The 25,524-nt window shown below is 39.6% G+C and overlaps 1 protein-coding gene across 1 annotated transcript in view; it reads right to left on the minus strand.

Moving 5' to 3' along the window:
* PLCB1 (phospholipase C beta 1) overlaps window positions 1–25,524 on the minus strand; it is a 258,291-nt gene that overhangs the window by 173,126 nt on the left and 59,641 nt on the right. The window contains exons 8-9 of the mRNA XM_017868878.1: window positions 17,658–17,815; window positions 6,774–6,856 (exon numbers count right to left, since the gene is read on the minus strand). Of these exons, the coding sequence (XP_017724367.1) occupies window positions 6,774–6,856; window positions 17,658–17,815 (241 nt within the window). The remainder of the gene's footprint in view (window positions 1–6,773; window positions 6,857–17,657; window positions 17,816–25,524) is intronic.

Here is a 25,524-nt window from a genome sequence, read left to right on the forward strand (position 1 = left end):
TGAAATGAAGTAATGGATGCAAACGCCTTTGAAACATTAAAAGAGCAGGGCAAATGTAAGATGATTCCACTGTTACAAGGCGGCGTCCGCCAGCTAGACTAGACAAATCCTATGCCCAGTAACTTGTAAACACAGCTGATATAGGGGAACATTCATATTCTTTCAATGCTACTGCTTCCCCTGACCTTTCAAAAAGCAATAATTTTTTTCCTCACTTCGTGGAATGTTAAATATCATTATAAAGGTATCCAATTCCTTTAGGTTTTATGGATTTTGAATTTGATCTACAGTCTGTCGAACTTGATTTCCAATAGTTATCTCTACATGCTGCAATGATAATACATTTTAGCAGAATTGTGACTGTACTAAGAATAAGTAACAGCGATGAAAAGCCTCCTTGATGAAAATTCAAATCGATCATAAAATGTAATTCTTATTTTCATTCCCTTTTCCATGAATGTTTAAGCCTGGATCATGAGCTGTTCATTTTTTTTTTTTTCCCCCTGGGGTTAGGGGGGTGGTATTGAGGGTTCAAATCATATTGCAATGGTCCACAGGAAAAGTCACTATTTTGTATTCCTTTTTTTCTTTTTAAAAACAAAGCATGTGCTCTGGGGGGAAAGTGAGTTCTCTGGCATTTGAATATGAACCCCCAAGTCACTGCTTCCTTGGAACTGCAGGGAGAGGCTAAGGAGAGATTCAAAGGACTTGCAAAGTCCTCCACAGCAACCTTGCCCCTTCTCACCAGGCCTCTCTTGGTCTGTATGGGAGCTTACTAAATGGCTTATGCAGCCATCAGAATACACTACCACATTCCTCAGCAGTATTAGGCAGAGAAGAAAAACTACTAATCAGAGAATTGATCCTGAAAAGCATTGGAGGTTGCTGCAGAAGGACAAGTCATTAGAAACTGTCTATGAGACCTTTGGGAGCAGGCAGAGAAGTGGCTGAATAGGTAGGGCCAGCCCCAGGCATCCTTGGGTTCAGGTCTTCTTCCTCCAGTGATAACTTGCAAAGGGGTTCAACCAGGTCAGCCTGCACTGTGGCTGCTGCTGCTAAGAAATGCATTTGTGCTGGGACGACATGTTCCAGAGTACACTAAAGAAATGGCCAAACCTTCCATTTCCCTTTTACAGAAAGATGCTGCTCAATATCATGGAGCATTACTTCTTCAAGTGTGGTCCCTGAACCATCAGCATCATCATCACCAGGAGCTCGTTAGAAGTGCAGATTCTGAATCAGAGACTCTGGGACACTGGAGTCTGCATCTTAACAAGCCCTCTTGATTCTGGTGTGTGTTCAAGTTTGAAAACCACTGCGATTGATTAAAATAAGTCAACATGTGCTGAAGTTGATGACATTTTTCCTGAATGTTGGAAATTGGGAGCCCCGAATTATCTCTGATCAAACACCTGGAGTGAAAGCAGAGCGTTTTACCTGAAAGCCCTGCTCTCAGGATTTTCCAGGCAACCATATTCTCTCCAGTAGAGGAATTTCAGGGAGATGTCCCAAATATCCCCAAACAGGTGTCCTCTGTCAGGAAGTCCCCAAATCAGGCCCAGATAAAGATTTTACTGGAGCCATGATTATCACTCAGTTCCACTAAGGAATCACCTGAGCTGTTAATGCGCAGGTGACAGGATCAAGTCCACAGTCCCCTGATTCACGTAGCTGAGACAAAAGCCCTGGAATGTGCATTTTAAGCCAGCCTGCAGATAATTCTGATGCAGGTGGTTAATAAACCATGGTGGTTACAGCTTAGCTCTTCTATTTCATTCACGTCACCTGGGGTCTTATTAAAATGAAGAGTCCAACACAGAGTCCAGGGTGGGGCCCAGGACTCGGCTGCAGCTCTAACTTGCTCACCAGTGATGCAGATGCTGCTGGTCTGAGGACCACATTTTTAAGAACAAGAATCTATGTCTAATGTAGACGTTTAGAACCTGCCTGAGGGTTGGGCGTGGTGGCTCACGTCTGTAATCCTAGCCCTTTGGGAGGCCAAGGTGGGCAGATGACCTAAGGTCAGGAGTCCAAGATCAGCCTGGCCAACATGGTGAAACCCTGTCTTTACTAAAAATGCAGAAGTTTGCCAGTTGTGGTGGTGCGTGCCTGTAATCCCAGCTACTCAGGAGGTAGGAGAATCGCTTGAACCTAGGAGGCAGAGGTTGCAGTGAGCCGAGATTGCACCACTGCACTCCTGCCTGGGTGACAGAGCGAGACCCTCAAACCAAACAGACAAACAAGAACAAAAGCAAAAACAAAACCTGCCTCAGAATCAACTGAGATGGACAGAACAAGAGATAGGTGTCCAAGCAAAAAGTAAAATGAGCTATTTGGTAATCAGGCTATCCACGTTCTCAATAAACATGCACACCACCTGATGGAACTAAATCAGACCAGAGAGCAAATACTGATTTGAAAAAGTCAGAGGAAAACAAACCGACTTTAATTGCAGGTCAGAACTGCAGAAATAAAAGGCATTAAAACTGCAATTAGCAAAAAAACAAAATCCTGACATGTTTAGAGCATCAGTATCAGCTATCATGGAGATGAAGTGAGAGGGAAAAAAAATCACAAATGCATTTTGAACTTTAGGTCATAGCAGACATTTCTGAGCATAATAAAATAGTATTTTATTATATGCTGGGACAGAGGTCAGGGCAGAGGTCTGGGGCAGAGGTCAGTTTTCCTGACTGAGGAACTCACTTGATTTCTTGGGGGTAAATCCTCCAATCTGAATTAAACAACTTCTTTCCCTACAAAGGAGGAATCTGCAATCCATGGAAATTAAGAACCTTGTTCAAAATTTCACAGTTTTCTGTGGCTGAACATGGGTAAAGCTTACTTTACTTGAATTTGGTGTAGAATTCTTTTTATAAAAGTGCTGGTTCACAAGTAGGATGTCAGAGTCAAGTAGAGCTTTCAAAAATATATTTTCAAGTCTTATTTCTAGAAATTCTAAGTCAGGGTAAGAGTGTAGCTCAGAAATCTGCATTTTGAAGATACTTCATGGGATTCCGATGTAGCAACAGGATACATTGAAAGCAGCTAATAGCAGATTCCCTTTTATTGTCCATGGATAGGTGACTTCAGATATTGGGAGAGAAAACCAGAAATTTCAGTGGCTTTTCTCGTTTTTTCTTTCTTTTTTAATAAATTAATTTTTTTTTTTTTTTTTTTTTGAGACAAAGTCTCACTCTGTCACCCAGGCTGGAGTGCAGTGGCGTGATCTCGGCTCACTGCAGCCTCTGCCTCCCGGGTTCAAGTGATTCTCCTGCCTCAGCCTCCTGAGTAACTGGGACTACAGGCACCCGCCACCACACCCACTTTGTATTTGTAGTAGAGACAGGGTTTCACCGTTTTGGCCAGGATGGTCTCGATCTCCTAACCTCGTGATTCGCCCATCTCAGCCTCCCAAAGTGCTGGGATTACAGGAGTGAGCCACCGTGCCCAGTCCTTTTCTCCTTTTTTTCTAGTGTAAATTTGTTTTGGACGTGTGGCCCAAGTGAGCTGGGACCAGAGTTCTAAATCTGAAATTCCATATATGCAGCACACAGGGGAATAAAATAGTTTATCAGAGATGGCAGATAGGTGTCAGATGTCTTGCTGGTCTATTCCGAGGTCACTGTGCTGAGAAGGATTCTGAGGTTACTTCTAGGTTTAGTGGGAAAGAGTGCTGCTACTGCCTGCTATGGGTTCAGGAACTAGATGAGGTGACTCACAAGTCAAGCATGGGGTTTTACCAGCGAAGGGAAAGCTTATCGGTTTTCTTTGGGTGTGTGCTAGCCTCCCAGGAAAGAATGGTGGCTGAGCAGTTTTGATATCTGAAGAACAAGGGAAATATGAAGCAAGCAACTCCCACCCACTTCCTCCACAATAGAATTTTATCTTTTAGCATTTCACTGCCATTACATTATCTCAGTGGCTTGGGACACAATCACGGCATCCTGGAAAGGCTGTTTTCCTGTTTTCTTTTGTCATATATAAGTTATTAATGAATTTTTAATAGCTAAATTTATCATTTTTAAGCCAGTAAGGGCAGTACAATGGCACTAGTCTCTTTGGCTTTGTGCATGATGCAGAAATTAGTTTTCATGTCCAGTTCTGGATCTCTAAATGACTGGTGTGAAGAACTGCAAAAACCATCTTGTGTTCAAGCATTATAAGCCACAGAGGTGAACAATTGCTGGCCATTGCCTGGTGGATGCTCTCACTGTCTGAATTTGATGTTTTGAAGGCTCGTGATGCTTCTGTTTAGGCGTAGGAGATATGTTGGTTAAAAGTGTGCGTTTTGAAGTCACACTAACTGGATTGGAATCCCATCTCTGTCATGTTTTAGTTACATGGCCTTGAGCAAGTTGTTCATCCTCTTTAGGACTCAGTTTCATCATCTGTAAAATGGTGATAATCATAATATTTACTCTTAGAAGCACCTGGGTTTGTGGTGAGGCTTACATGAGCTGAGGCTTGTAAAATATTTCAAAAACTGCTTGCCACAAAAAAAAGTTTAATAAAGGTTAGCTATTAGGTTGGTGGTGGTGGCGGATGATATTTTTCTGGCTATGTCAAGGGGAAGCTCAGTGTAGCAGGTGTGACGATACAGAATGGAACCATAGCCTTCCATTTTGTCTAATTTAAATAGAAACATCTCTTTAAGAAAATAAGTATGCCAATCCCAGCACTTTGGGAGGCCAAAGTGGGTGGATCACCTGAGGTTGGGATTTCGAGACCAGCCTAACCAACATGGAGAATCCCCGTCTCTACTAAAAATACAAAATTAGCCGAGCATGGTGGCGCAGGCCTGTAATCCCAGCTACTCGGAAGGCTGAGGCAGGAGAATCACTTGAACCCGGGAGGCGGAGGTTGCAGTGAATCAGGATTGCGCCATGGCACTCTAGCCTGGGCAACAAGAGTGAAACTCCGTCTCAAAAAACAAAAAACAAAAAACAAAAAAAAAAAAAGAAAAGAAAGAAAGGAAAAAAGAAAAGTATGCCAGATGCCCTTCTTCTATTAAAAAGAAAAAGAAAAAAAGCGTCTTGTAGGTCGAAACTACAATGCCTGAAAGAAAAGTGCTAAAGTATTGTGATAGGGTTTGAATCTGCATCTCTGCCCAAATCTCATGTCAAATTGTAACCCCCGATGTTGGAAGTGGGGCCTGGTGGGAGATGATTGGATCATGGGGGTGATTTCTTTTGGTTTAACACCATTGCCCTCGGTACTGTTGTTGTGATAGTGAGTTCTCACAAGATCTGGTTGTTTAAAAGCGTGTGACACCTCCTCACTCTCTCTTAGTCCTCCTCCTGCCATGTAAGACACCTGCTTCCACTCTGTCTTCCCATGAGTAAAAGCTCCCTGAGGCATCCCCAGAAGCAGATGCCACCAGGCTTCCTGTACAGCCTGTGGAACTGTGAGCCAATTAAACCTCTTTTCTTCATAAATTACCCAGTCTCTGGCATTTCTTTATAGCAGTACAAGAATGGACTAATACATATTGTTACAGGCCAATTACAAATGAATGGACAGAGATGAGAAATTGTTTAACAGAGTCAATTGCAAAGCAGAACCATCACAGCAAACTAGGTATTAAATACAGCCTCTAAAGAGGTGCCCCTTTGAGTAAGAACAGAAATAGCATGGAACAGAATAAATTCCTTTCTCTTCCTTTGACCCTCAGAAGCATTGGAGAAGCTATGTGCCAAAGGATTACATCATTCATTGAATGATTGTTGCATAATGAAACAGAACCACAAGCCAGTAAACGTAATATGGATTTCTGGAGGGCAAACTTAAAAAATACAGATAATTATAAAATTGTCACATTTAACTACTTAGAAATTCTTCAAGTTGAAATGTGCTCATGACCAATTTGCATCTTTAATATTTAGTGAACTCTCTAACAATTAGAGAATTGAAGCACATGTTGCAAATTATTTGGACAAAGAGGCTCAGTGACCTGGGAAAGGCTCTCATTAGGAAGGAGGATAAAAAGAAACTTGTAATCCAAATTAGGACAGGTGCTGCTGGCTTTTAGTTGAAAATTCTGGCTTAGGTTCCTGAAATGAAAGAGGGGGCTTTCACTCAATATGGATAACAATCTTTCATTCTGTAGCTCTTTAAAGTGAGTAACTACATGATAAACTAATATACATCTATTAGATATAAATGTGTCTCTCTTTGGTAATGTGTGATAAAATGAATATAAAACAGTGAAGTCAAAATAACCTTTTCTTTGTGTAGCTCAGCAATACATGCAGGCTATTTTGAAATTGGCAAATACAAATATTAACAAACAGGAAAGCCAGTGAAAAGGGGGAATATGGAGGTTTGGTGAACTGAGTTCTGTGTAAGTGCAAATTGGTAAAATGGAATTCACAGCTCTCCCTCCACCTGCCACAAGGTGATGTTGGACTCAAATTGTGTGCATAGAAGGAACTCATGAAGGACGGTTATAAAAGTGGCCCACAGCACCCCAAATCTATAACAGAGACATGTATTGTGTAGGAAAACATGTTCCATTGCATTGCAAAAAGAAGAGATTTTAATTTAAAAACCATACTATGGTATGAAAATAGATCCTACAAGTCCAATGGACAATTTTAATGTTGATTATTTTAAGTGAATTCCATTACCTACAAATGAAAACATGCCAGTTAATATATAACACGACTGAAGAACACCATTAATAATGTCAAATAATTTTAGATCTGATAAACAATTACTCAGTATGCCCCATTTGGGAAGAAGACTCTTTCCTGAATATGTTGAATACTTACGAATCCACATGGTTCTCAAATGAAAGGAGAATTGGAAAAGGTGAAGTCTTAAATGCACACTCCGCTATTGCTTCTATCACTTCCTAAAAATGAGAACACATGTATATTCAGTATGCCAGAAGTTTTCATCTGTATATTCTTGAGGGGTATTAAATCTATTAATATAGTTGTCTTTTCCATTCAGAGAATTGTATCAAATGGCCTGAAATGGCTAGAAGGGATTTCGAGGGCTGCTGGACAGTGCTATTTCCGACTCTTGATTCTGCAAAGTTATAAGAAGATTGGATTTTGGTGAGAGATAAATGCAAAGGAGAGGATTCTCCTGTCTGCTAATTGTTATCTATTTTTTAATAATGAAAGAAATCTAATCATATTATAAATATTTCGGACAGTAAGGGAAGGCAAAAATTTTCACCCACGAATCCACTTTCTGAACCAAACCATTGTCAGCATTTCATTATATTCACTTCTAGTCTGTCTCTCATGTATTTATGTAGTTTAGTTTTAATTACAGTATATACTCAACTTGTATTTTTAAAAAGCATTGTTATTGAGATGTAACTTTTTTGAGATATAATCTGCCCATTAAAAGTGTACATTTCAATGGTTTTTAGTATATTCAGAGTCACACGAGCGCCATCCCAACGTAAGTTAGAACATTTTTATCGCCTCAAAAAGAAACCATGTACCCACTAGCAGTCACTCCCCATTCCTGCATCCCACCCCACACACCTAGTCCCAGGCAATCATTCTTCATAGAATAGAAACATAGACATACAAACTTTATGTCTTCATAGATTTACCTATTTTAATTATTTCATATAAATGTAACCATACAATATATGGTTGTTTGTACTGACCATCTTTCACTTAGCATGGTTTCAAAGTTCATCCATGTTGTAACATGTATCAGTGCTTCAATTTTCAATCTGCATTTTAAAAAATGTATATGCCACAAGTTTCAATACGTGTACAAAATTCTAGAAAGTAAAGGTATCAAAATTGATTTAACCATTCCCCAACTGTCAGACAGCTACATTTTCAGAGTTGTCATTCAAATAATTCTACAAAGAACATCTTCATTTTTCCCCTAATATCTTGAATGATTTTCTGGGAATGAATTCTCAGAAGGGGAATTCTTGATTTAAGAATATGAATACTCTTACAGTCCCTCATGTATCTTCAGATTGCTTTTCATTTTAGGTTGCCCAGAATAAGGCATGCAGGACCAGATTTCAATGCATATTCACCAGTTTGGGGCATTATTCTTAAAAATGTTTTTCTTACTTAAATGGTAGTAAAGTGCAGTCTCATTTATTATTTAATTATATCACTTTCAGTAGTAGTGAGGTTTCATATTCCCATACACTTGTTTTTAGTTATATTTATTTTTTTCATATTCTCCTTTTAAGTAGGGATTTCCACTCCTATTCCTTATGCCTGAGCCTTTTCTGCTATCGTCTCTACCTTCCCCATTCAATGTATAGCGTTCTTTATATCCACTCCTGAAAGCTATTTCCCTGGCCCTAGAATATAAATAAGGCTTTCTAATTCTGTACTACATTTGCATATATCCTCTAAGAAGGATTTGCCTGCATGGAGCGAGAAGAATCACTTTTACTGTTTCTTAGAAATGAACTCACAGATTATTTTCATACATAATCAGTTTAACTTTTATGATAGTTGAGTCTGTCAAAAAAAAAAAAAAAAAAAGCAAGCACTATAAAAGGTAAGCAACATCCAGATTTTAAATGCTATTTTTGATTTATTTGAGCACAGGCTTTGGATTCAAACAGACTTTTGAATCCTTGCCTCTGAGATTTATAAGCTGTGTGACCTTGGGAAAATCACTTAATGCCTCTGAGTATTGGTTTGCTGACCTATAAAGTGGGGGCAATAAACCTCACTTCACAGATCTGTTGTGAAGACGCAGCAAGAGAAGGCAAAGGATTCAGCTCATCATGGTTATATATTCTCAGTTCAACTAAGGTGCAGAGATATTAACTGACTTACCTTAAGTCATAGAGAAAAGAATCCCAGGAAGGGATTAAACCCCAGGAAGATTTGTCTGACTCTAGAGCTTATTAATACCCAACCATTGCAGTAACTTCCATGCAGCTAATAATCTCAGCCAACTAAGAGCAAAGCCCTCAAAAGAACTGAGAATAGAGGTCATCAAGGATGTGGATACTAAGTGTGGGAAAAAAAGGGCTGGATTTTGTTTATTTCATAAATTTGGTACTAGTGTATCAGGTAAAGGATAAATACAGTAGAGCCATTCTCGCCTCCTCTCCTTCTCTCACATCTTTCAATTCCTCAGCAATCTTGTCCAAAATAGATCCCGAGTACAGTCAAGTGTCAGCACCTCCACTGCTATCATCCTGATACAAAAACCACTGCAGTCACTGCTGTGTTAGATTTTATCATCATTGCGACTTATTGGCTTCCCCCTTCCTTTGGGAGGATTCTATCTACACACTCTGTTGACCATAGGCTTGGCTGTGTGTTTTATTTTGGCCAAGGGCCTGTGTGTGAAAATGACATGTGCTGCTGCTGAGTAGAGTCTTGAAGTCCATCATGTTGTTGTCCAGCCATTTCTCTTTCTCTTCTCCCATGAGTCCACTGATATCATAGATGGGGGTTGTTCTTTCAATATGAATTCCAAACAATAGCAATCAGAGCCACAGCTGACATCTAACCTGAGTGAGAAGTAAACCTTTGTGGCTGTAAATCACTGTGATCCTGGAGTTTCTTCTTATTGCAGAAAAACCTAGGAGAAGCTGACTGACACAGTCTTTTTACTGCTTTCCTGGCTTCTAGTGCTTGCCGCTGTATTCCACACCATAGCCAGAGTCATTGCTCCTAAACATGAGTAGACAGTTTCGCTCCTTTTAATAAACTTTCCAATGACCTCCCATTTCACATGGAATGAAATCCAAATTCATTATCATAATCTACAGAGCCTAACTTGATCTGGCACCTGCCATTTCTTTAAATTCATCTCCTTTTCCTCTCCCTCTCTGTCACCTGGATACAGTCCATTGATCTTGTTGCTTTTCCTTGAATATATCAGGCATGCTTTCATCTCACCATCTTTGCACTATGTTCCTTCAGTCAAAAATACTCACATGAAAGCATGATATATTGCATTGATTTGGGAGTAAGTACAGCATCTGTGCCTAAACATCACCTTACCAAAGGCCTGCCTCCACCATCCAGACAGCATAACTCAGCTCTCTCTTTTCCTTGTCCACTGATTTAGATTGTTTTAAAGGGCATGTTTCTATGCACTGTATCTTTGTGTTTATTTTGATCTATCTTTCCTCACTAGACAATGTAAACTTCTTGAGGTAAGAACTTGTTTTCTTCACTATTCTGCTAAGGCACATTCTAGATGCTCACAAAATACTTTCAAATGAATGAATGAACTCCTGATATGTGACAGAAGAGAAACAGAATTTATCTAGTTGTGTTCCCATTTATTCTTCTGTTGACTAGCTCAGAGATCAGCACACATTTTTCATAAAGGACCAGGTAGTGTTTTAGGCTTTGCTGGACATAGAGTTTCTATTTCTATGGCAACTATTTAACTCTGCCTTTGAAGCTGGTGATGATTAATTTTATGTGTCAACTTGACTGGGTCATGGGGTGCCCAGATATTTGGTTAAACATTCTTCTGGGTGTCTCTTGAGGGGTTTCTGGAAGAGATTAACATTTACATTGGTAGACCGAGTTAAGCAGCCTGCCCTCCCTAATGTGGATGGGCCTCCTTCAATCCACTGGAAGCCTGAATCGGAAAAAAAAAAAAAAAAAAAGACAGAGTAAAGGAGAATTTGCTGTTTCTGCTCTACTGTTTTTGAGCTGGGACATCGGTCTTCTCCTACCTTGAGACTTGGACTTGTACTGCAGCTTACACCATTGGCTCTCCTTATTCTTATGCCTTTGGATCGGGACTGCTATTGTACTATTAGGTCAGCTGGGTCTCCAGTTTGTCAACTGAAGATCTTGGAATTTCTCAACCTCCATAACCACATGAGCCGGTTCCTTTTAATAACTCTGTCTCTCTAGAAAGAGAGCCAGTCCAGACTAATGCATAGCCCCAAAGCAGCCACAGACAATATGCAAACAATTGGATGTGGCTGTGTTCCAACAAAGCTTAATTCACAAAAGTAGATGGCAGGATAAATGTGGCCTGCAGAAGATAATTTGTTGACCTTTGGACTAGTCTGATCATTGGCTTAAGCAAAGCTTAAAACTTGATTGTAACCAAAGTAAATGTAATTTTGTATTATAGAAGGTTGAATGTTGATTCATACTCAATAGCCAGATTAATTTTTTAACAACTTTCATGGCTGAAATTTCCAACAAAAGTGTAGTTAGTCTTTGCTACCTGTTTTTTTTTTTTTTGAAATGAAGTCTTGCTCTGTTGCCCAGGCTGGAGTGCCATAGCATGATCTCGGTTCACTGTAACCTCTGCCTCCTTGGTTCAGGCAATCTTGTGCCTCAGCTCCCAAGCAGCTGGGACTACAGGCACATATCACCACACTCAGCTAATTTTTTGCATTTTTAGTAGAGATGGGGTTTCGCCATGTTGGCCGGCTGGTTTTGAACTTCTGACCTCAAGTGATCTGCCTGCCTCAGCCTCCCAAAGTGCTGGGATTACAGGCATGAGCCACTGCGCTGGCCAGCTTTGCTAACTTTTCTGATGATGGCTCTCTTCATTGTCTATTTGAGAACTTCTCCAGCTGCCTTTAATAATGAAAGTGGATTGTGGGCTCGCCTCATTGGTATTTAGGCCAAGGAGAGTCAAATCTGAAGGTGGGTAAGCCCCTCCTCCCCTCCTCTAATTTAGGAAGTGGGTATTTAGCTTCAGGTCAAATCTCTCTTCATATCTTTATCTTAGGCTGATAAAATGTGAGTGCTTCTCTGGGCCTGCTCTTAGACTTGTAGGGAGTCCATGCTCCCCATCTTCGTAGCTCCCTGGGTTTCGTTCTCTCTTCCCACAGTGGGGATGCTAGTGTGGTCTGAACTACAACTGGGCCACTGGGGTTCCTAGACTTTCCTGTCTTGCTTCCCCTGCTTTTCCCTTTGTCCTGACTCTGACATTGTGTACTTCTGATCTTGTGTGCTTGACTTAGGACTCATGTTTGCAGTGGAGCATCCAAGCTCATCTGTTGTTTCCTTCTCTGCTCCTACTAGGCCCCTAACCAAGGCCTAGGCTGTGTTTAGTTTACTACAATTTGGGCTTCTGGTACCTTCCTGGAAGTGAAGTGGATGCCATGGGTTGAGCGTAGAGGATGCCCACGTAGAGGATGGCAGCCTTACAGATGACTTAATTCAGCCCCCCACCTTCACTCTGGCTTAATAAGTCCATGCCCATGTAATACACAACCATTATATTTACAGAAAGAAAGCTAACATTTGACTTTTATGCATTTCAATGATAACATCAGAAGCTAACATTTATAGAGTAGTCACTGCATGCCATGCATAGTTTAAGCAATATTTGTATATTAAGTACAGTTACTGAATGCTTACTTATAATCACCCCAGGAGGTAAACACTATTATCATCTCCATTTTGCTGATAACAAAGGAAACTTGCACTGGGAAGGAAGCTTCTCCAAGGTCTTGCAGCAACTGAATGGAAGAGCTGGTACTGGACCCCTGGCAGTCAGCTCCAGAGAGCATCCTTGCCTTCTGTGTTCACCTTTCTCTCTTTCTCACCCATCCTTCTCCCTCCTCTCTCTGTCCACCTCTCCCCATCTCTACCATAACTTTAGCTAGGAGCTTAGGAAATCTTTTGCAATTATTAAACCAAAAAAAAAAAAAAGGAATTACTAAATTTCATCTAATAATTTTTAGTTGAGAGCCACTGAAAACTTTAGAAGTTCCACTGGAGAACTTTCATGCTTTTGTGCCTTTGAAATATTTTGTATGATGTGTGTGATCAGTCAGAATGAGAAAACCAGTTATAGCTTTTAAGTTTCACTCTTTCATACTTGCCATAATTGGTGGACATTGGATGTGAAAGTACAGTAATGCTCCATTGTTCCTTATCAAGCCAATACTGTTTTTCAGAGACTTACAGCACTACATTCAATAATCTATAAACCATATGGGTCAATTACTAAACTCCAGTGAGACAAACTGCCCTTGAAATCCTTTATCCTTGACAGACAACAGTAGGTGTATTTGGATATCCATTTTACATGTGCATTTAGGTAGCAGTGAAATTGCATCCTAAATTATTGTTTCTCTCAGGGAATGAATGACACTTTATTTTCAGAAATGCTCAATTTAACCTACTCAAATTTAATACATTTTCCTCATATATTTTATTACATTATCCAGTTTTCCATCTTGTATAATTGCCGGTTAAAAGGAAGCTGCCTAAAAGGAGAAAAACCACCCAGGGAAAGAGGCGGGTGGGTGGTGTCAAGCATAAGGAGAAAGGATATTGGGTGGGAGAAGATAGAATGAAAACCAAGTGGTGAATTGCTATGTCTAGGCCACCAGGAAGACTAATGTGATGAGGCATGGAAACAGATACATGGGACAAATAATAAAGCCAGACTACAAAACAAAAAGCCCTTCATAAAGAGGCTGAATGTCTCCTTTTCCAGAGCATAAGTTTTTATTTTGACCCATACAGTCAATAGGGAGAAAATGCCAATAGGATCTCTTGCTTTTGGGATCTATCACACAGAAGCTTTCCAGGTCACACACACTGAAAGCAGATACACTGGGTGACATAAAAATGAACTCTGCAATCAATGTATTTTGCTGCTGTGCTACGCAGTGTAGCTATATAATATAGTCTCATTATACTGTGAATATCTGGCCCAAAAGTTCAGGGCAGCTAAAACTGGCAAATGTTGGGGGAATGTTTTCCCTGCCTCTACCAACATATTATGTGTAGGATGGAGAAAGACAAATTCACTTATCTGATGAGCAGAGGCAAGAAAGACTAAAAATGGAAGTTATGCTATATCTGATCTACTTGCTTTGGGAAGGGAAAATTCATCCAAAAACATTTATTGAGCACCTACTATATGTCAGGTTCTGCTCAAAGAAGACAACTTGGGACAGATCAGGGAACAGAACAAAGAGCCCTGTCTTTGTGGAGCTTATGCGTTAGTAGAAGAGACAATAAACAAGGAACGTAGGAATTAAGCAAATTAGGCAGATTGTTAGAAGGTGATATCATACGAGCCTTAGGAAAATACAATACTAAAAAGCTGGCATGTCAGGGTTATAAAGTGTGGGGATTGGGAGTGGTGGCTGGTGACAGTAGTAAATAGATCGGTCCCAGGAGGCCTCACTGAGAAGGTAACATTTGAGGAAGGCTTCAAGGAGGCAAGGGAAGAACCAGGCAGATACCTATGGGAAGACCATTCCAGGCAGAGAGAAGAGCCTGTGCAAAGGCTGTGAGGTGGGACCAGCCTGGCACAGCCAAGGAACAGCAAGGTCAGTATAGTTGGAGCCCAGTGGGTGAGGGGGAAAACAGTAAGAAACAAGGTAATGGGGGGATTGCAGATTATGTAGGGCCTTGTGCCCTGTTTCTCTTCTCACTCTTTCTTACAAAGTCACCTTACACACTGGGTTCAGGGAAAGCAGACTGCAGGCTGATAATCAAGCAAGCAGGGTTGGGACTAGGATGAGGCAAGAGAAGCGACTAAGTGCAAAATTTAAAGAGCCACTCACTCTCCAGTGCCAGCTCCGTGCTTACACAGCCCTGAGAGCAAAGACACCCTTAAATTTTACTTGCTAGGTGACTTAATTGCCTTCCTCTAGTCTCAGTCCTGATGCAAAGCATCCTTGCTACTGTATATCTGTCTGCAAAATAGGTTGGCATTTCTACTCCCCACATCCATCCTCACCCACTGTCACCTACCCACATCTCAGACAGAACCGTCTATCCTGCTATGTGCATTAGCAGGAGGAACAGCTAGAAAAACCAACTGGGATGATGGATTCACTCCTCTCTTTAGCCATCCTGGTTACCTCCCCACTCCCAACTCTAGCAGGCAGAGACAGAAAGCAGCATTCTGGGCTAGATTTCGTCTTTAAGCCTCTCACCTGCTGGCAAGTGTGTGGACGTGGTTGAGAAGCCTTGCTTCCAGAGCCCAGGAAGATGTGTTCAATCAGCCCGTGACTCTGGGATTACAGATGTAATTGAAGAACCACTTCTATGATCGAGTGCACAAGGAGAGTCACTCCAAGTTGACTCGATGGCAGGCAGAGGCCAAGAAGCAAATGCTCCACATAAAATAAATATGCCTTAGGATATGCTTGCTGTTTATTCTCCCCCAAGGAACTCAGAGAACTTGGGAGGATTTTAAATTATTAAGAAAATAACAATTGCTTCTCACAATGTCTCTGGAGGGTAGACAGGGCAGTGGCCTGGGAAGTGGGGCAGGTCTTCCTGGTGGACGGACAATGTGCAGTGCCACCAGCTCTCAGCTCCATCAGGGCATGCTGTCTGCCATTCCAGGAGCATCATCATCCATCAACAGACAGATGAGCCCAAGATGCACTGGCTCCACACGAGGGTCACCTGTCTCCACTTTTTCTTAAAGAGCCCAACTATGTTAAACTGCATCTTAGGTAGTTGACAAAGGACCACAGCAAGGTCTGAGAGGGAGGAAGTGGGACTATGGAATGAATTAAAAAAACATTGATTTTCCACTTAAGAAAATGCAAGGGTCATAATCGTGCTCAATCTCCGGAACAGACACAGCTTTTACAGATTTCAATCAGAATTAACGTCAACCCCATATTCAACTTTGTCGTAAAATTTACGTGAAGGATGCTATTTTCTATAATTATTGCATTGTAGGCTAAGTTGAAGAAATCATGAAAAGTCATATTCCTTAGGCACAACATAATATGCATATTTTTAGGTGTGAATGATATTACTGCTGAAAACATTTTTATTATTGTCTAATACAGCAACTTCGATCAGAAAAATCCTTTTGTTTAAACAGAAACTTGGCTGTCCCTTGAAAATCTTGCTTCTTGTTAGCTGCTGTCTTCAGTGATCCCTGTTTCTTTTCTCACATCTCAAGTGTTTCACAGTAAGAAGCTGGGTTTGGGATCTTTTTGCTCTCAATGCTACTTCCAAAACACTACTTTTCAATCTTCTAAAAAAAAAAAAAAAAAAAACCTACTTCCCATGAAGCAGCCAAAAGAGTTTTTACCTCTTCTTCACTTCTGCCATCTACTGAGCCACCCTCATTCAGCAAAGAATTGGCAAGTGGCTCACAGTTTCTTCATCCAAAGCTTTTTCACTAACCTTGGAGATATTAACATTATATTCATCCCATATTCTAGCTTCTCAGTACTCTAATCTCCCATTTTCAACGGCCTCGTCTCCACTAACCTTAGTTACTTACATACTTGGACTCTGTTTCCTTGGTTGCTTCAGATAAGAGTTGGTGACACTTCCCCGAGACCCAGGCATCCCAGGCAATAGGGCTTATGCCTTGGGACCTAGTGCAAGAGGTTGTCCTCTAGCCCTTCTCTTCTGATTCCCATTTAAAGGGGTGAAAAAGCCTGAGTCAGCCAAGAGAACATTTTCCCTGAAGCCCACACCTTCTTTCTCCAGTCACTCTCCAAGTACCTAGGACCCCAGATTTCCCCTACTCCAACTGCCCCAACCCCCTAGGGAAGGCTCTTTGCAGGAGATGTGGACAGACGTTAGACATTTGGGCTTGGGTGTCCATACACATGAATGTGAGGCCCTTTGTGGTGCAAAATAGAGCTAAGGGTGGAGAAAGAAGAGAGACCAAATGCACCTCATTTCTCATTAGCAAGAATGACTGATGCATCTTTATCAATAACAGCTTTAGTCCTGCTTCCTAGATAGGATTTACTAAGATACCCTCTCATAGGATTGTTCCTGCTTGCTGACAGCACCCAATCCATTGTAAAACACTTCTCCCTTGAACCGTCCCCCAAATCACCTACTACAAGCCCAAGTTCTGTAAGTCCTCGCTAATATACTTTTACTGAGATACCCCAGCTCCCCACAACATGTGTTCTCCTTTGTTGTATGAGCAAACAAACCCAACTTGACCATAAGTATGTTCCTGGGGGTCTTTGACTGATTGGCATCACCATTCCAACAGCTAGCATCACAGAATGGAGTCTTATATAATAATTAACAGTAGTAATTAATATTATCATCATGAAAAGAAAGTCAAAAAATCTAGAGTTACCTGAAACAATATTAATGAACCTTCTAAACAATGTGGAGTGAAAAAAGCAAGTCATAAAATAATGTATACTATAGTGTGAATCAATTTACAAATGAAAAAAATTGGTGAAGTTACATCATTTAGGGCTGCACATAAATTTGTACTTTGTGCTCTAAAGAAGTGCAAAGTAGGGATCACTGTAATAGTCAGGACAGTGGTCACCTCTGAGGGTAAACAGGTCATTCTGATGGGAATGGATACATGGAAGTGTTTCAGGTACACCCAAGTTTCTATTTCTCAATTTAGATGGTAGTTACATGGATGCATACTTTATAGCCATTAGTTAAAGCATATAAATATGTTGTCTGTATTCTTTAAGTATGTACATTTCACAAAAATAAAATGCAAGAAATTAGAAGTAAGAGTGCTAAAGAGGACAAGACAAATACATTGATATTTCCTTTCACAAGACAGTTTCCTTAGAATTTGGTTAGCATGGATTAATTCACCTGATGCCAATTATTCATGAATAAATAGCCAAATTTTAGCCTCTGAAATTGCAAAGATGATTAACAGCCTTTGGACTTAATTGTGATGACTGGGACTTTCTACCTTAGAAGGCTTTAACCAAAAGGAATCAGGTGTCCCCAGCTGCCTCTCTTAGTAACATTCATATACCCTACCTTGAAAGATATTTCAGTTGTCATGGTGAAGCCATGGGTGATGACAGGTTCCTCTTCTGCAGTTCGTCCCTTCCAGCAGTCCAGCTCCACACAGCGACAACCAGACAGAAGCACTTGGCGATACATCTCAACAGAGGAGTTTCCAGCCAGTTGGCCAGCTATAAAACACCAACAAAACAAACCCCAGATTCCCATGAAGCAAGGAAGACAGTGGTGCTTTCTTAGAAAGGTTCCTCAATCGTGGGAAAACAAAGAGTCTAAGAGCTGGAGCAGTTATTCTTTGCCTTTCTTCTGCCTCAACTTACCAGAAGGTAATGGCTCAATCTCAAATAGAATCTGTAGTAGTGGTTTGGGGAAAGATAGGGCATTGTAACAATAACAACGATGCATGTTTATTAACTCTTTACCATGTGCCAATTACAGGTTTTTGGACTGTATATATATTAAATATTTAATCTTCACAAAAAAATCTCTGTGGTATAGCTATTTAATAAAAAAAAAAAAAACTACCCATTTCACATAATAAAATGGCACAGAGTTCAGTTGCCCAAGTTTCCATTGCTAGGAAGTAGAAGATCCAGGATTACAGCATCAAAACTCACTCTGTTAATTCTGACTGCCTCCTGATGAGAATTTATTGCTGGAAGACTGTTCTTTTATATAAGCCAGCTGCCTCTGACATGTTTGCTGAAGGTACAAATGCTGAGAAAAGCTAAACATTCTGTTTTTAAAAAGCTCTTCTAAAAAATAAATTTAAATTAAACAGAGGAGTGCAAAACTTATTCTCTAATAATTACAAAATGTTGTTGAAAGAAACTAAAGAAGACCCAAATAAATGGAAATACATCTCATGTTCATGGAACAGAAGACTTGGTATTGCTAAGATGACACTACTCCCCACCATTGGCCTAAAGATACAATTCTTATCAAAATCTCACCAGGCTTTTTTGGAAAAAAGGGACAAGCTGATCCAAAGTTCATACAGAAATGTAAGTAACCTTAAATAGCCAAAGCAATCTTGAAAAATAAGAACAAAGTTGGAGGAATCACACTTCTCAAAACTTAAAACAAAGCTACAGTAATCAAAAGCATGTGGTAGTGGCATAAAGATAGACATATAGATTAATGGAAATAGAACTGAGATTTCCCAACTAAACCCTCAATTTATGGTCAACTGACTTTCAACAATTCCAAGACAATTCAGTGCGAAAGAACAGTCTTTTCAATAGTGTTGGGACAACTGGATAGCCACATTAAAAAAAAAAAAAAAAAAAAAGAAGAACTTGAGTCCTTACCTCATACCATACAGAACTAAACTCAAATTGGATCAAGTGTATAAATGTAAGAGCTAAAACTACAAAACCTTTAGGAGAAAACATAGCAGTAAATTTTTTGTGACCTTGATTAGGCAATGGGTTTGTAGATACAACACCAAAAACACAAGCAACAGAAGAAAAAGATAAACTTTACAAGAATTGGACTTTTGTGAGTAGAACTAACATACCCTAGTAAAGTGATGAGAATTATTATAATCAAAACACCTGAAAGGTCTGAGGGCCTTGATTATAATACACACGGCATGGAAGCCAAAAGCTCCTATTTTACTTAAGTCAATGGAAGTCACTAATTTCAGGATAAATTATTTTTGAAAGAGTAATAATAAATAGCTCTTTCAACAGGCCCATTTGCAACACACAAATTTAAGCCTTTGGTTTTCCCTATTAAAGATTTTCTTTCATTTATACTCTATAAGCCCCAATCATTTTTTAAAAGTTTTTCTTCTTTTTTCTTTGAGATGGGATCTCACTCTGTCACCTAGGCTAGAATGCAGTGGTGTGATCATAGCTCACTGAAGCCTCAACCTCCTAGGCTCAAGTCATCCTCCTTCCTAAGCCTCCTAAGTAGCCGGGGCCACTGATGTGCACGAGTATGCTCAAATAATTTTTGTATTTTGTTTAGAGACAGGGTCTCCTTATGTTGCCCAGGTTGGTCTCAAACTCCTGGGCTCAACTGATCCTCCTGCTTCTGCCTCAGGAAGTGCTGAGATTACAGGCATAAACCACCACATTTGGTCTACCATCATTTTTTTAAGTAGCCAGGTAAAAGATGGCATATTGATGCAAACTGTTAAAATGACTTTGAAATGGACAAGATGTGCCCCGTGGAGACACACAGGACAAATAAAATGGGATTAAGCCCACTAGCTTAATTTTATTTTTATATGCATGTCATAATACTCAACCATCAGCATAACAAAAGGATGACATTTTTGAGTTCTATAGAGCCCTAATAAATGCACTGAAAGGCTGATTAAGTGGGTCTGCATAATAACTTTTCCTTACTGGAAAAATGGGATGTTTTTAACACAATGATGCATTTGGAAAAGCAGAAATGCTGACAAAATGACCTAGAAAGTTCCTGATGCTGGATAATCAAATTGCCATTAATAATTGCCTCAAAGTTCATTGTCATGGCAAAGATTTACAAAGGTCTTTTTTTGCATTAGGGACAAGGGGACAGTGGGAGTAAAGGGGAAAAGACAAACATTTATATGTTTTTCCTAAACTTAAAGGGGAGCTATATCTAAAGGAAGTGAATAATTCAAATATTATTAGGTTATTTAAAATACTTGCTCCTGCAGAAAATTACACCTGTATTAAAGAATAGAGCAGGCCGGGCGCGGTGGCTCAAGCCTGTAATCCCAGCACTGTGGGAGGCCGAGACGGGCGGATCATGAGGTCAGGAGATCGAGACCATCCTGGCTAACACAGTGAAACCCCATCTCTACTAAAAAAATACGAAAAACTAGCCGGGCATAGTGGCGGGCGCCTGTAGTCCCAGCTACTCTGGAGGCTGAGGCAGGAGAATGGCGTAAACCCGGGAGGCGGAGCTTGCAGTGAGCTGAGATCTGGCCACTGCACTCTAGCCTGGGCGACAGAGCGAGACTCTGTCTCAAAAAAAAAAAAAAGAATAGAGCAGATTTTTGTGTGTACTGTTTAGAGAATTGTTTAAGCACATTACTGACCATATCAACACAATTACATATTGTACAATTTCTGAATCAATTTCATTAATACTAGTTGAATGTTACTAACTTTAGTAAGGATAGCATGATGAATTTAATCAGATTTAACAGTGTATCAAAGTAGATAAATACCTAACAGACACTAGAGCATTCTGTAATAAGAGGTTCAACGTTTTGAGAAACATTTCCTTAGATTTTCTTGTGAATATTTTGAATCAAAGAACAATTAGAAGGAATTTGATGTATTTTTTGAATGTTGATCAGTTAATGTTTTGAAAACCATGGTAAAGCATGGTTTGTGAGGTTGGGTTTGTGAGATGCAAAGGAATGTGGGGAAAAAACTGAAGAATAAAAAAGAGAAAGAGTTTATTGTCCAACAGCTAAGACCAAAAGAATCCCTCCAAGGTAAACTCATTGTTCATTCTTAAAATGAATACTTTTTATTAGAAATGGAAGCCTGCCAAAGAAAGCATACTTTAAGAAAACCCACATTTATCCATAATTACGCTATTCCTTGGAATGCATATTAGGTTCCCTGTATGTTTTACTTCATTTATGGAAATATTTTTCAAACACATGTATTCATATTCTCTGTTACTCTCTTCTTTTCTGCCTTAAGCCTCAAAGCCGATTTATTTTTGTTCACTAAAATTCTTAACTCCTCATTATTACATCTCATCTACCCATTATATTTCCATTTGAATATATTGACTAAATATAGCTTCTGGGGCTAGGGGATCGCTGAAGGTTGAGATTAGTGATAGGTCATGAGTCATTCAACCCTTGGTATTTCTGAAACTAGTATTTGACATCATCTCTCCCTGGCTCTGAACACCCTCTGGAATACATTCCAAGCCCATGATTGAACTTGGGAGCTGAAGCTCCTTCTCAGAGTAATTCATAATACTGCTCCAAGTCACAGCTCTGCAACTTCTCACTTGACTGCATTCATTTTGGGTGGCTGGTTACATTCCCTTGAGCTTTGTCTCACATTACCCAAGGCATCCAGGGACAGAAAAAAACAGAAGATCGAAAATAGCAATCCTTCCATTAACACAAACTTCTGAAGAATTTCTCATCTTGCAGTGGCTGATGATTAATTGCCTGTTTTCATATTTATCATTAATGTCTTCCCTCCAACCTCCAGGGTAAGAAGATTCTAGAATGTGATATATTTGTGAATTCAGTGGCCTTCTTCAATAGTCATTGTCCCCTTCAATAGATGGAGATGAGGACTATATTTCCTTGCTTTCAATGCTATGACAGCCATTCAGGGCATATAATCTCATGGCTACACCTGAGGAAACTGTCTAAAATGCAGAGAATGTATTATTTGTCTTGACCATCTCTAGATGCATCCATTGGATCTGATTTCTCACTTACATGGTATCTGCCTGCTGCCCCAGTGAAACCATGGTGCTCTCTTAAACACAGAGCAATTGCCATGAGATGGCTTAGGAGACAAAGTGTCTATGTAGGAGCCTAAAGTCATTTCCACTCTTGAGAAAACGACTTCAAGTATATTCCTTACTGATTAGAGGAACTTCATCATTATGTGTTCGTACATATTCCGCAAAACATTTTCTGTAGGAGGCAAAATACTGGTTACTGGGGATATGAAAATGACATGAGACATATTCCTTTACCCTTACCATCTAGGTAGGGAGGCAAACATAAATTTCTTCCCATTCTTACACTTCCAGTTGCCCTTTGGTCTCTTCTTTCTCTTTTTCCTTGTCAATAAAATATTTTATCTAGGTTCTGATATGCTTCAGGGTCTTCTCTGCAGCCTTGGGGTAAATCTTGATTCTTCTCAGTCAGTCATGATAGTTCTATGGCCCATGTTAGCAATTACTGTGGGCATTGCTGTGTGGTGTGACTCTGAGCTAAATATAACACAGCATAAAGAATGCCTACCAGATTGAGGGGACGGAGGTGGGGGCTGTCAGGGAAACTCTAGGAACATTTTCTTCACTCTTAGAAGGGTCACAAGAACTTTCGCCATCTCCTTTGTGGATCTTGGTAGCGCTTAGAGTGCACAGTCATCTTGAAATCATAAGTGGACCAAAAAGACAGAAAGCACCTGGGTCTTCCATAATATTAATGAATTCCTGATTTAACCAATCCTCAACCACTCTGCTCCTAGGTGCCTTGCTGTGTGAGGTAATACACTGCTTAATTCTTTAAGCCATTAAATAATAGCATCCTATCACTTTCAGCCACAAGAACCCTGGCTGTTTTAATTTATCTCCGTTTTACAAACAAAGAAACCAAGGCTCAAATGAGTTAAGTATGTCATTTACTTAAAGGCCATTTTAAACTGAGCCCTGTTTATTTCCTAAGCTCATCTTTTCATTCTACCACCTGACTTTCTTAGGTGTGTGTGTGCTCTAAACCAAAAGAAATGATTAAATGCTGCATATGCTAAGGGCTAAATGAGTGGGAGAGATGGGAAAGAGAGGAGGGATGCTTAAAGTCTGGGTTTGTAGCGGATAACTGGCAAGGGTACAGCTAGGTCTGGCATCATTTTTAGAACTTTTCTGCAGCCAAGAACTTACACATGAGGACAGGAGTTGAATAATTATCAGAAACATTCAGTCAGATAATTTAATTCATCAGATTATTGGGGATAGCAAAACCCTCAAATCCAATGGTTTCCTTCTTATCTGAATGAAGATATTAACTGTCCGGAGATAGACTACTTTGCCTTTCCAGTGTTTCTGAAGCCATTATCTCCCAAATAGTTGGGAGTATGGGAAGGTTTATGAAGAGGTGCACAAGTATAGTTTGTATTTATTGCATACTATTTCTTCCTGGGAGGATTTTTTTTTCTTGAGTCAGAAGGGTGGATTCCTCAAGGAAAAGCAATAATTTAAAACATAATCAGTACTGGGGTACTGCCAAAATCACCCCAAACCCAAAAGTGACCATGCTAATTAAAACCACTCATTGAGTGCATCTATTTCTCTCAATGATCCAATTTATTTTTCCTTCTGGGAATCTTGATATTCAACAAAGGGGCAATAATGAGCAGACAAATAGACATAATAATAATGCATTGCTACACTTATTGGTTTTCATTCTGTATATTTAATCTTTACAGTTCCATTAGATGCTCAAAGAAAATATCCTGAATATTGAAATTCTTCCTATTTGGATTTAGATAGCATTTTTCGGGAATATTAGTCCTTAAAATGTTCCAAGAAAATAAGTTGGGTGGTGACAAGGAGGATGAAGAGTTAATGACTGTGAGACTCTGATCCTTTTATTTTATATTCAAAACACATTATGGTAGGTGCTAACCTTTGTTTGCACCTAGCATTTCTTAAACTCATTTGAATAGGAAAACTTTCTTTTTTCCACCAGTCACTCTTTATATGAAATAATGTTTCCATAAATACAGTTTCTACTTGCTCTGAAAATGGCTGTAAAGTATAAAACAAAATTATTTTCTAGATATTAATTTAAAATTTAATAGGATTCAATTGGATTAGTCATTGGTTATATTTTTATTTTATAACATTCTTATTTGGTTTGGAGTAACTTGAATGTTTATATCATAGAAATCTGAGTTTATCCAAAGGCTTCTGAGAAACAGGACTTCTACATTACTTTCATCTGTAATTAAAACAATGATTCTACCAATAATATGTGAAGTAAAACCAAATTTTGACGAACGAGTCAAAACAGCATTTCAGGCAAAACTTCAAGAGCCTGTATTTATATTTTTATATTTTTCTAATTATATGGAATTCTCCTTAATTTCCTTGCAGGAAAATAAACGACTGGTACTGGGGCAAGGTAATATTGTGAGAATGTAGATTTGACTGCCTTTGCAAAAATTATGACAAGTGAGAGAAATCTGATATCACTGACTCCATCTTGCTTCTGACCTCACAAATTAACTGTCCTTGCTCATTCCTGAGCACAGACCAAGATAACTATGGGAGGAAATTAGTATATAGTTTGATTTTAAAACAAAGATGATAACAATCTCTTTCCAAAACTAATCCCCTCCTTTCTTGGGGACCAAAACAACTTTTGTAGAACTAACAGATTGACCACAAGGTCGGAATTACGGTTTAGGACTGAAGTCACAAGATTTGTAGCCTCCCTAATTGCTCCTATATATAACATCACTATTATAAAACCTAAGGCTGGTGTTTAAGGTATTTTTCAGCCCTTGAATTCTCATGGACCAACTAGTGCCACCCATCCTGTGACCCATGCCAAGAAATGGACTTAACTTCTCCCAGGTACTGTCTCAGTACAAGAAGACAGCTTTGACCCCCATGTCATTTCATTCTTGACCTACCAATAGCATTCCTCATTCCCTAACCACTTCCCAACCCCCTCCTGCCTAACTATCCTTGAAAATCCTAGCTTCTGAATTATCAGAGAGACTGTTTTGAGAAATATGTACCATCCTTCTGCTCAGCTGCCTTGCAATAAGTAAACTTTCTCTGCTGTAACAACTGTTGTTCTCAGTGTATTGGCTTTTTCTAGGCAGCAGGCAAGAAGAACCCCGTTGGGTGGTTACAGATTTATCTAATGCAAACCTTGGTATAATAATACAGAGCTCAGAAAAGGGAGCAAGATAAAAAACAACAACAGCAACAACGAAACCCCTTAGGTGAGAATACAATTTGACATAGTTAATATAGTTTTAAAACACTGAATATTTGAAAATATGTGGATTCTAACATTACTAGAAATTAAATAATTGAAGAGATAATTGACTAGAAACCAGGTATATGAATCAGATGGTGGTGATACAAAACCATTGTACAGAAATTTGGAGACAGCTATTAGAGTTCTTTCTTCATAAAAAAGGTAAAGCCT

Source organism: Rhinopithecus bieti, unplaced genomic scaffold (genome assembly GCF_001698545.2).
Source record: "Rhinopithecus bieti isolate Rb0 unplaced genomic scaffold, ASM169854v2 scaffold_4658, whole genome shotgun sequence".
Classification (NCBI taxonomy): Eukaryota; Metazoa; Chordata; class Mammalia; order Primates; family Cercopithecidae; genus Rhinopithecus; species Rhinopithecus bieti.